Here is a 13085-nt window from a genome sequence, read left to right as displayed (position 1 = left end):
TCCAAAATGACCGGTGCCCCAATAAAGCTTATTTATCCATCCATCCATCCATCCATGTCAGTGTTGTTATTATTAACTAAAAATAAAACTTAGCTTTTCATTAATTGAAATCAAGCTGAAAAAAAAAAATTAAATATAAACATAGGATTACATTTGAAATGAATATTAGAAATGTAAATGAAAATGTGGCAACTAACTTATATAAAATACATAAAATAAAAAAGTCGAAAGTAATTTAAAAAAGTACTAAAAATAAAGCTATATATATAGCTTTATTTTAGTACTTTTTTACTTTCGACTTATATATACATATATAAGTCGAAAGTATATATATACATACAAAATCATATTTACTAAAACTGAAAGTAAAATTAAAATGAAAACTAAAAATTCAAAATACTAATTACTTTAATAGATACTAACATAAGACTGATTTGTGTTGTTTTTAAACCTCACCCAAAGAAATAAAGCAGTATAGGCAATTATGACAAGTTTAATGCTGAGGCAGTATGTAACAGAGTGTCTCAGAGTAGAGCTTCAGCCCTGTCCTGACTGCAACCACATATGACAGAAAACAAAACTGATGCAGAATCAGCACAAAGGTCTCTGTGAGTGCAGGCCAGTATGGTCACAATGCCATCCCCCAAAAACTGGTTACGAGAACGCAAAAGACACAGACACTCTTGTGCATGGACAAGATCCAGGAAAGACAAACTGTGCTACGAGGCCACTTGAGAGAGATATATGAATTATTATATGCAAATACTGTATATATTTATATACATATATTAGGTCCCCTTGCTTGGAACTGATTAGTATTCGCTGTAGGTATTCCATAGGATTTTCTTTAAATACATGTTTAAAACATTTTCATTCTATGTACAGAGAAATACTGTATATATTTCTACAAGGAAGTAACGGTGATTTGTCGAGGAGTTTCAAGTGCTAACGGGCCAGCACTAAACGTGAAGCTGCAGCATTTCAGCGGATGAAGGACGAGTTCATTTGCATCTTGTTTAGCTATAGCAGAGATACAAAGCAGGCAGCTCTTCTATAAAGGCTCAGTTTCCAATCCTGCTTTCACGACTGTCCACGAGAGAAGAGCTTTCCCCATCTGGAACACTATTAAGCATGGGAACTTAAAAACGGTCAGCAAATTGCATACATGAGACAACAGTCGACACAACATTTGTGGCTAACCGAGGAGAGCAGAGAAACAAACTAAGAGGTACTTCCCACAGCTGTCTGTGAAAAGATGTCTTTTGAAATAGTCTTTCAAAAAGTAAGAGAAAAAAAAAAACAGAAGTGTAAAAGTGTAAGGAGGCTGATGATGGTGCAATAGTCCAATCACGTTCACTTGAGGCGACCGATCGCTCTGAAGATCATTCTACAGTGGTAGAGTTTATCGCCAGAGTCAGTGTGCTCACTGTCAATACTCCATTTCACACTCATAAAGGTTGTTCCCCACAGTCTGGGGTCGGGGAGAGGATGATGGAGGAATGGGCTGGAGGTGGAGGAGGTGCGTGTCCTCAGGATTTGTTGTCGTCGTACATATCCAGCGACGCCTGGATGTCTGGAAGCTCCATCTCACAGACGGCGCTGCGCGGAGACACAGAATTACGGTTGAAGAAATGACCACCTGAAAACAGACAAACAACAAAAATGATGGGGTTAGATTGAGATGTAAGACATTTGTAATAATACTCTGCTTTTGTGTATAACAGGAGGATAGAAATGAGAAAGACAAAAGAAGGAATGATTCCTTGGAATGTTAATAAAATATTCAAGATGCGGCTCCCGCTGACTGAAAAGATTTATTTACCTCTTCCATAAAGGTTGTGCTCAAATCTGACATTTCATCTCAGCACAAAATCAATGTCGGTCGGTTACGTGTAATCAACACTTATTATGTCCTTGACACCAGACCAATTAATTACCATCAAGTCTCTCAGTAGAAATCAGTTGTTTTATGGAAGTGTGTGGGTGTTTTGCTACTATACAGCTCCCTGATTTAACCCACATGTTGTCATTTTAACTCTCCAAAATTCACCATAAATATAAATTTTTTTTAACTCAAAAACTGATGTGCATAAACACAGATCAGTGAGGCCTATGGCCAATAAGTTCCAAAAAGAAACATAAAACCTGTGCTAACTGAAAGAAAACAAGTTGACAAAAAGATTGAATGCAAGATTTGGTGAAAATATAGCATGATGGTCATTTATCAACAATTTTTTAAAAGTTAAAACCAAATTAGGTAAAGGATTTTCAACAAAACAAGGTTTAAATATATTTTATGTATATTTCATAGGTCTAAATTATTTAATTCATATTATGTCTAGTATACACAGACTACAGAAGGCTGCAAATACTGAACTGTGCATTGCAGACTGTTAAGACGAATATGTGGATGTACTATTCCATACAGTGGTGTGAAAAAGGGTTGGCCCCCTTCCTGATTTTTTATTTTTTTTGCATGTTTGTCACACTTTAATGTTTCAGCTCATCAAACAAATTTAAATATTAATCAAAGATAACAAGTAAACACAACATGCAGTTTTTTAATTAAGTTTTTATTATGAAGGGAAAACAAAATCCAAACCCACATGGCCCTGTGTGAAAAAGTGCTTGCCCCCTAAATCTAATAACTGGTTGGGCCACCCTTAGCAGCAACAACTGCAATCAAGCGTTTGCAATAACTTGCAATGAGTCTGTTACAGCGCTGTGGAGGAATTTTGGCCCACTCATCTTGGCAGAATTGTTGTAATTCAGCCACATTGGAGGGTTTTCGAGCATGAACCGCCTTTTTAAGGTCATGCCACAGCATCTCAATAGGATTCAGGTCAGGACTTCGACTAGGCCACTCCAAAGTCTTCATTTTGTTTTTCTTCAGCCATTCAGAGGTGGATTTGCTGGTGTGTTTTGGATCATTGTCCTGCTGCAGAACCCAAGTTCGCTTCAGCTTGAGGTCACGAACAGATGGCCAGACATTGTCCTTCAGGATTTTTTTGGTAGACAGCTGAATTCATGGTTCCATTTATCACAGCAAGTCTTCCAGGTCCTGAAGCAGCAAAACAGCCCCAGACCATCACACTACCACCACCATATTTTACTGTTGGTATGATGCTCTTTTTCTGAAATGCTGTTACTTTTACACCAGATGTAATGGGACACACACCTTCCAAAAAGTTCAATTTTTGTCTCGTCAGTCCACAGAGTATTTTCCCAAAAGTCTTGGGGATCATCAAGATGTTTTATGGCAAAACTGAGATGAGCCTTTATGTTCTTTTTGCTCAGCAGCGGTTTTCGTCTTGGAGCTCTGCCATGCAGGCCATTTTTGCCCAGTCTCTTTCTTATGGTGGAGTCATGACCACTGACCTTAACTGAGGCAAGTGAGGCCTGCAGTTCTTTAGATGTTGTTGTGGGGTCTTTTGTGACCTCTTGGATGAGTCGTCGCTGCGCTCTTGGGGTAATTTTGGTCGGCCGGCCACTCCTGGGAAGGTTCACCACTGTTCCATGTTTTCGCCATTTGTGGATAATGGCTCTCACTGTGGTCTCACTGTGAGTCCCAAAGCTTTAGAAATGGCTTTATAACCTTTTCCAGACAGATAGATCTCAATTACTTTCTTTCTCATTTGTTCCTGAATTTCTTTGGATCTCAACATGATGTGTAGCTTTTGAGGATCTTTTGGTCTACTTCACTTTGTCAGGCAGGTCCTATTTAAGTGATTTTTGCAATGTCTACACTGCAAAAAAAAAAAAAAAAAAAAGTTTTTCTTGCTTGTCTTGTTTCCAGCCAAAATTTCTAAAACTTTTTAAATCAAAAAGGATTTTCTAGTAAAAAAATCGGTCTTATTTTCAGAAAAAACAAGTCAAAATTAAGTGAGTTTTTGCTTAGAACAAGCAAAATAATCTGCCAATGGGGTAAGCAATATAATAATAATAATACAGCAAAAATATACTTCAATACATCAAGTAGGCATAATCCTTCATTAGCATGTTCATGTGTTTTTATTTTTTGAGTTTCCCTGACCTTAAGTTACACAATCCCTCTCCCACTGCATTAAATGTTAGGCTAAAACAAAATACTTACTGACTTACTGTAAGGCACCACTGAATCAAACTGTAACGCTACAATATGCCACAGTAAATCAATATTGTATGTCTGTGAGACATGAAGGAGGTTGCTGGTCTGATTTTTGAATGCTGGTCTGAAAAATAGATTCAGGAGTCTCACCATGGTAAACAGAGAGACAGAAGGAATACAATTTTTATTAGTAACTACTAACTTACTAAAAAGCACAACAACGATTTTTGCACAAAGCAATTTTAATACACATACAAATGTCTTTAAAAATTTTAATTCACTTTAATCAAAGACAAACCAAATGATCTGAAAACAAAAATACAAATGTAAGAGACCTTTAACATGTATGAAAAACTAATGTAAAATGAAAATAAAAAGGGCTTATTAAATACAGCAAATGAGTAAAACAAGAAGTTAATCAGCTATATCATCCAGTGAAAAGCTCGGATTGTGCAAGAGGTGAAAGTTAACTAATAACACTACAACTGCATGTGTCTGAAACAGACTTGAAGTGTAATTGGCAGTTTTTTTTTTTCAGGATGCATTTCTGTTTTAGAAACAAGGCCGCCACAAAAATATCTTCATTCCAACTTCAGTCTGCAAAAGACAAAAATAAAGAAAAAAACACATTTAACAAGCACTGATGTGAGGCACATGGAAATAATAGAAAACTCAGAGATGCTATTTAGGTATGGATGCTAAATTTTTAACAAATAAAAATTAAAATGGAAATATAAAAAAAAAAATACTAATTAAAACTGTAATAGTGTCTTAAACTACTAAAGTAACACTGGTTTGTTATATAGGAAATCTAAATAAACTACTAAATTTGATCAAACTAATTTAAAAATTCTACAGCCCTTACAGTTGCATAACACTATGACACTTATATTTACTAGTAAAAAAGTAGTATCTAGTAGTACACTAATGTGACAGATCATGCTGTGCAGTAGATACTGAATGCTTTTCGTGATGCTGTGACAATCTGAAAATCCTGAAAAAGAATATCTTGATCTACAATACTCACTCATAGGTGGGGGCGTTGGCAGTGGCTCTGATGATCATGTAGCAAAGTGTGAGAGCAGAGAGGACGCCGAAGCTGGCAACAATAAACCACTCTTCTGTTAACAAAGTAAAAGGGGGAGGGGTCATTTTCTGTTGAGGGCGGGGCCTGCGTATCATCTCAACAGAGAGCCGAAGAGAAGAGGAAACTGGCAACAGGTTGAGGCGTGAAGAAAAGAGGAATGCTTCTCTAATCCGTGGAGCAGTAGAGGAAACCATAGGCAAGCGATGATCGCAAACAAGACACGAGAGCAAAACTGAACGTAGCACATTCAGAGCACATGACACTTAGTGCTGGTTTAGCCATACATTTACAAAGCAGAGAGGATTTTGCATCTGTTAGGAAGACCATGTCGTTAGAGGATGCATCAGAAAGTATTCCACATACACATTTTTAAAGGGATTTTTATACACCTGTAAATTCTATTAAAAAATGGCATCTTTTTTTAATAGAATTTAGAGAAGAATGAAAATAAGAATTTGTTAGTCAGAGACAACTATGATTTCAGAAAAAAACATAAAAACTTCTTTAAAAACAAATAAATTGCAGAGCTGTTCAAGCAGAAGGTTCTTTAATATAATTAATCAGTGCAATACAAACACAGGCCAACAGGAGGGGTTAAAATTGCTGAACATAATATTTTAAAGACATAGCACCAGGACAAATGGTTGGAAAATAATAAATTATCCCACAAATGTGTAATTACCTTACATCTGTTTCTGCAACAAAGGTGTATAGTTCCTTGAGCATTTACTTATTTTGCCTGCATGCAGTTTTGTGTTCTTTAGTTTAGTTTCATTACACTCAACATGTGTGCTACTGCTTTAGATAACCCTCATTAAAAATGCTGACACAACCCAAACAATAAAATAACTTCAGAGAGAACGCAAACGAGTGGGTGTCTGTTATTTAAAGCCAGCTTGAGCAAAGCTGAGTCACAGGTTTGAAGAAAGTCTGGTTACACAGATAATGACATCAAAAACTAGATCTGATCCAATTCCAGGTGAGAGGAAAATTAACCACTCTAAAGTAAAATAAAATCTATGGAAACCCACTGAGATGCTAGTGTGCATTTTGTCTGAAATCTTTCTAAATTTACATTTCTAAATTTAACTTTTTAACATGCAAGAGACGATACTATAGGTGGATTGTGTAGCAAAACAATTAAACTTCAAAAATTTGCCCACAAATATAAATGTTCAAATATGCATTTGTCAAATTGAAATGCAAGTATCATAAAAATGTGTAACACAGAGATTAATCCAAAAATGCTTAGAAAATATCTTCAGCATTAAAAAAAAAAAAAAAAAAAAAAAAAAATTATATATATATATATATATATATAAAATAAAAATGTATTTTATTAAATAAAAATTATATTTTAAATTATTATATAAAATATAAAAAAATGCAACCAATAATATAAAGTCAGATGGTCATTATTGCAAAATAAACACCTACAATGTGATCATCCTGAAGGTGTTTATTTTCTGACAATGACTGGCTGAATATACATTATCTGGTTTATTATACAATTATATACATTACATAGAATTTTGAATTATATTTATTACATAGAATTTTGAAATGTCAGAAAAGAGAGACCAAAGAGTGCCATGACATACACAGAGTGACTTAAGAAGTCTAGTACAAAATATTTATTGCAGTAAAGGGCAGGACACACTGCGGTGGAGCACAGACACCTGCTCACATCACTGAGCTCAGCTTCAGCAGCACACAGATGTCCCTGAACAATAGGTGGAGCGATGCAGTCAGTGCACTACAATAAGGAAAGCTTACCCCTTGCTGGGGAGGAAATGAAGGAGAAGGTGGGACAGAAGTAAGCAAACTTAAAGACAAATTGTGTGACTTTTTCAGATGATAAAATAGTTTCCACTATCCCAGTTTAGCATACAGTTTTTGCAAATCAGTTTGGTGATGCAAAATGACACTTCATCTTTAAAGAATAAGAGAGAATAAGCCCCGCTCTTACTAGTGACAGCAATGTTGATCTCTCCGGAGCGAGGAATGAGTTCTTCGTCGGAGGGAAGCTGGGAGGAACTGGAGTGGCGTAGAGGCTCCAGACTGATGCTGGTCTCAGAGGACAAGTCCACCAGTGCTGTCCTCTGGCTGGAAGTATGACTGCGGGACATCCGATCCATGTCAAAAGCCATGTTGTCCACGCAGGGCAGGTTGGGCTGTAAGTACATGAATATCTTAGTGTACATTTTATAAACATAAATACAATTCTATGCAAATTTCCATGATGTGAAAAATTCAATGAAATGACTAAAGTGACCACCAGAGGGAGCTACAGGATCATAAATCCTCTACCTCTCACTACAAAAACAAGATTACACGCCAAATTACTTTATATCATTCTGTTGCAACCAGCAACACACATTCATTTTGCCATTGTTTTACAATAATGTGTTTACATGCTCAGATCTGTAATAATTCAGGCAATCCATCCCAATTAAACTGCAGGAATTGATGTTATTTTCAAAAGCATCAATCATTATAAAATCATAACAACAAATCAAATAAGAGCCTTAGGAATGTCACAACCTGCTGCCCTCTGAGATCAATGTGTCTGTTGTTTTTGTAATAAATTTAAGTTAGTGGGTGTTCACAAAGCTGTACTTTGGGGAAAATTTTTCCCAGAATATAGCTATACAGTAATGTGACAAAACATCTTTTCAGGGACATCTGCAAGTATAGAATAGAATAGTACTTAGAATTATCTTAATATAATTACTTATTCATTGTTAGTTATTTAAATAATAAATCCTTAATATTTAAACATCATTAATGTGTGTGTGTGTGTGTGTGTGCGTGTGGTCCTGGTATTCCCTGCATTATGGGGACCAGTAAATTTTGACCTTGTGGGAACATTTTTTAGCCCCCATGAGGTTATAAATCATACAGAACAATCTTTTTTGAAAACTGCATAAAGTTTTAAGTGCAATTTGTACAGTATTAAAAAAACATTACGCCTATGGACTGTCCCCATAAAACATGGAAACCCAACACGTGTGTGTGTGTGTGTGTGTGTGTGTGTGTGTGCGCTTACCATAACTCCCAGAGCTTTGAGGATGTTGAGTTTACACATCGGACAGGTGCAGTGCTCATTTAGCCACGGATCCACACACATTTTATGGAAGACGTGCCTGAAGAGAAAGAAAACCATTTTGATAGCCATAAATAAAGCACTTATGCATGTTATAATCATCTGTTTGCAACACCATAAATATTAATGAAATATTTATAATCATTCTATTTCTATTATAACGATGTAAGACCATGAGATTGAGGCATCAAGCCTTTGATATCACCATAACTCGATGAATATTTGAAACTGCTCTAAGAACACTGCAAGAAGGACATTACATGTAAAAGCACATTACACATTTATATTACATCCAGAGAGAGGAGAGAGTGAGATTGGAAGATTAAAAGCAAGAAGCTGGTGGACTTCAAAGGCGCAACATGAGCTTTCACAGGAATCTTTTGAGTCTCTTCTCCTCCTCCTCCTCCTCATATCCGGCTGCCGCACAATCCGAGCTGTGTTTACTCCAGGAAAGACCATGGGCCCTCGATAGCGGAAACCCTCTTCATGAGGGAGATTCTCGGCACAAGCCAGCCATTGAGGCTCATGCTGGAGACAAGGCAGCCATTGTGGCTCTGAAGATTGTGAAGAATCTTTATCACTGCATCATAGAGCTGGGCAATTTATATTTCAAAATTAATCCTAATGTATTTTGGTAACTGGAATGGACTGTTACAGAAGTGCACCGAACTCAGTCTTAACACTATTTTTTTTTTTTGCAGAGTCTTTAGGAAACTTAACGGTCAAATAAAAATACATCAAATACACTACCATTTGAACTTTCTATTAATCAAATAATCTTAATATATGCATCATGGATTCCACAATAATATTATGCAGCATAGATGTTTTCAACATTGATAAAAATAAATGGTTCTCGTGCATCAAATCGTTATATTAGAGTGATTTCTGAAGGATCATGTGACACTGAAGACAGAGTAATGGCTGCTGAAAATTCAGCTGTGTCATCACAGAAATATATTGCATACTGCAATATATTAAAATAGAAAACAGCTACTTTAAATTTCACAATATTACTGTTTATACTATACTTCTGATCAAATCAATGCAGCCTTGGTGAGCATAAGAGGCTTTAAAAAAAAATATTACCAACTCAAAAATCAATGCAAATATATTCAATATATCACTCATCCCTACAGCATTCACCCCAGCAGCCTCAAACACAGCAAAAGGGGGCCCAAAATCACATTTTAAAACCCTTTAAGTGAGTATGCTAGTTATATCAGTATTACACAAGTTTCCAAAGGAATAAAGGCAGGTTCCTCAGCTAAGAAGTGTTTTGAGAGAGATTTTAATACAACCTGAACAGAATTACTGGGCAAGAGAGTTTGTGGAATACTGCTGCAGCAATGCATTTCAGAGGGTTTATTTCTGGATGTCAACTAATGCTAAGTGCCACTGACACACTGTGATTTATGGGTGCTAAAAGGATGTATGCTTCTGAAATGATCCTGTACTGAAGCAGCGTGCAGACAAACTCCAACAAAGCTTTATCTGAGGGAGAACATGCAAACAAGGGTCAAATTAATTAATGATGAGGGTGCTTACAACACAAAGGATACATAAAGAGGTGCATGCAATCAAACTAAGACACCAGCTCTGTGTGTGGACCCATTCTTTATGATCTGTATTATTTTACAGTTACCATAGCACATGCATATTTAAATACAAATTTGAGTCCACTATGACATAAAACAGTAAGTCATATCCATGAAGTAAAGGGCACACCCCTAAGGAAGTTAAAGCGAAGCTAATGCACAGGGACGTAAATTGAATGGCCATGGCTAGGTCAAGTGCTGCCATTACTTGTGCTATGAGTTATTGATTGTGGCTTGAGAAGCTTAAGAGAGCAGAGATACTGACCTTAAGAAGAGATAACCATAACATAAGAACAGATGACAACCATTTCCACACACACACACAAGTTTAGGATCTTTACTCTTCAGTGTCTTCTTCAATGTCACATGATCGATCGGAAATCATTCTAATATACTGATTTGTGCTCAAGAAATAGTTCTTATTATCAAGGCAGAAGACAGTTGCTTAATGCTGTTTGATATTTTTGTGGAAACCGTGACAAGGATTCTGTGATTACTAGAACGTTCAAAAGGATAGCATATATTTGATTTTTTTTATTGTAACATTACAAATGACAAATTACTTTGTTGCTTTTGATCTATTTGATTTAATAAGTAAAACCTTTTTTTTTTAAACCAAACGTTATTCCAATGAAAATTATTATTATTATTAATATTACTATTTATAATCTTTCATCAAAATGTAGTAATAATCTAACCAACAGCACACTGGCAGGAAAAACTAACATTAACCCATAATATTAATACTTCTCTTTTCATGATCCAGTGATCTTGCACTATATGTATATCCTGAATATTTTTACTTTTTGTTTTTTAAGGAATAAACTATATGGTCAAAAAATAAGCAGACACCTCTTTATGACAAATGGGTTTGGCTACACTCCAAACAGATCATAATTATACAGAATAGAATGACATAACTGTATGACAACTCTAACATTGGGTAGGGCCTTTTCTATTCCAGCATGACAATAAACCTGGTGCACAAAGCAAGTTCCATAGAAAAAGTTTGAAAGAACTTGCCTAGTCAAACCTTAAACCCCTATTGAACACCTTTGGGATGAATTGAAATTGCTTCCGAATCATTGGCAACGCCAGTGCCTATCCATATGGAGGTCATGCATTTGCATTGTGCATTTAAACTTCTTTATTTTTTGCAATTTTCTTGCTTCTTATAATTGACCACCTTTTTGCAGATCCCTCAGAGCTAAACTAGCTGAGAATATCTAATGCTGAACAGTAAGTATGATAAATATCCAACATTCATATTGTAATCAACAATTATGAGGAATTGCTAGGAAGCACTGCTGTCTGTTTTCTTTCCTCAAGTCTTCAAAGCAGAGGTTAGAGCAGAAAATATTTTAATGTCCAAAATTTTTTAATAGCTAATGGCCTCTCGCTTTTATATATTTTGCCACATTTTGGGAGTATGTTACCATATAGCATATATACCATCTACAATGCTTGGTACTTTAAGACCTGGATGGTTATCCAACTGTTTCTTACGATAACTAAGCGTTTCAGACTGGTTTGTTGCTGGATGCCAGCTGCTGTCTGAGGCAGCACAGGCTGCAGCTCATGAGTGTGTTATTTGATCTGACTGGAGTGAAGCAGTGATTCAGCCGTAAGCAGAGAACAATGCAATTAAAAAGGCTCTGGATTAGTGCTTCATCACTACTGTACAGTTGTAGAGACAGAAAGAGGGATCGAACGAGATAAGGATAGAGTGTGAGTGGGTGTGGATGAAAAGAGAAAAATATCAATGCTAGCAGATATCATGGAGATTCTGTACTAGAGATAGTCCACCAATTTGTATTTATCTTTCATTTTTCAAATCATGTACTCGTTCCAAACCTGTATGACTGACTTTCTAGCATCAAACGCAAAATAAAATAAAATGAAAGAAATGAAAGAGCAGAAAGTCATACAGGTCTGGAACAACGTGATGGTGAGTAAATGACAAAATTTTCATCTACTTTAAAAGGAAGCACCTCAATTCCTAAAAATATTAGCAACAAAGAGGAAGGAATAATCATGAAAAAACTGGTGAGTTACTGCACGTAGCAGCTCACAGTGTATCTATAAAGGCATTTATAGCATGTGAACACGTACAGTACGCGTGTTTGGTGTAAGATGATCCACAAAATTAGCAGCTAGACTTCCAGCTGTGTGACCGGGTCATACTCGGCAGATGGTGTCTGAAACTGTAGGAAAGAGCATGTTTGTGTATTTGTGTGTGGACACTGTATGTCGCATCCCTTTAATATACTGTGCATGAATAGTGTGTATCTGTTTGCAAGTACAAATGCGTGTGTATTTGTGTGTTGGCTGCCTAGAGGTCACTGGAAGCTGAGCTGCTAAAAATAAGCAGAGCGGGTCTGACAGGGCAGTCATTCACAGCCACAGCAGTGCCATATTTCCTCAACAAACTCACATCTCACAACAGCAAGTGACCCCTGATCTCCCTTTCTCTCCCCCCTCTCTCCAAATGTCATTTGACCATTATTCAAAGTCTGGGGTGAAAACCAAATTGCACTCGATAATGCAAAAATATTTTGCCAGCAGACAACATAAGCCAAAATGTTAAAATGATGGGAAAGAATTATAATTTACTACCATAACAAGTTTCTGTTTAAATTCTGAATAAAAACATTAAGGATAACCTTAATATAAATGTAAATTTTATTATTCTTACTACACAACAACAACAAAAGAGAATGAAAGAAATTTATATTCATAAATATTATTATTATTATTATTAGCAGTAGTAGCAGTCCACAAAATAGATAAAGTAGGAAATTGTGGACAAGCATTTAAAAAAAAAAAAAAAAAAAAAAATTTTTTTTTAAAAAAGTTAATTTGCAGAAAAAATATATATTGGATATTTCTTTACTCTTGTTTCACAAAGCGAAACTAAATGCATATGTAAATACACAGAGACACACAAACTTACTTGCAGGGTAGGATCCGGACCACATCGTTTAGCTGATAACCTTCAATGCACACTGCACAATGATTAAAATCTGGCTCCGTTTCCTGCAAAATATGAACACAAGATGAAGAATAAAGATTAGCCTTTTCATTAGTCAAAATATAGTTAAACATTTCATTTTCAACATTATAAAGTTTCATTAGGACACAGATACATGGTACATCAGGGCAGTTTTAGGATCATTTGCCAGTCAAACAAGAACAGGACTGTCAAAT

At 35.9% G+C, this 13085-nt stretch overlaps 1 protein-coding gene across 4 annotated transcripts in view; it reads right to left on the bottom strand.

The window, feature by feature from the left end:
• Window positions 1-476: 476 nt before the first annotated feature.
• LOC306852963 (E3 ubiquitin-protein ligase RNF130-like) overlaps window positions 477-13085 on the bottom strand; it is a 52791-nt gene continuing 40182 nt past the window's right edge. For 2 of the 4 annotated variants that reach the window (XM_079390089.1, XM_079390091.1), the window contains exons 6-10: window positions 12832-12914; window positions 8224-8320; window positions 7144-7348; window positions 5115-5208; window positions 4253-4684 (exon numbers count right to left, since the gene is read on the bottom strand). In XM_079390089.1, coding sequence (XP_079246215.1) covers window positions 4669-4684; window positions 5115-5208; window positions 7144-7348; window positions 8224-8320; window positions 12832-12914 — 495 coding nt within the window. In that variant the 3' untranslated portion in view covers window positions 4253-4668. Of the gene's footprint in view, window positions 1640-4252; window positions 4685-5114; window positions 5209-6794; window positions 6957-7143; window positions 7349-8223; window positions 8321-12831; window positions 12915-13085 lie in introns of those variants that run through there. The other 2 variants (XM_079390090.1, XM_079390092.1) reach the window with 2 other exon arrangements.

This window comes from Barbus barbus (assembly GCF_936440315.1).
Source record: "Barbus barbus genome assembly, chromosome: 33".
NCBI lineage: Eukaryota > Metazoa > Chordata > Actinopteri > Cypriniformes > Cyprinidae > Barbus > Barbus barbus.
This window is presented reverse-complemented; position numbering and strand designations above follow the sequence as displayed.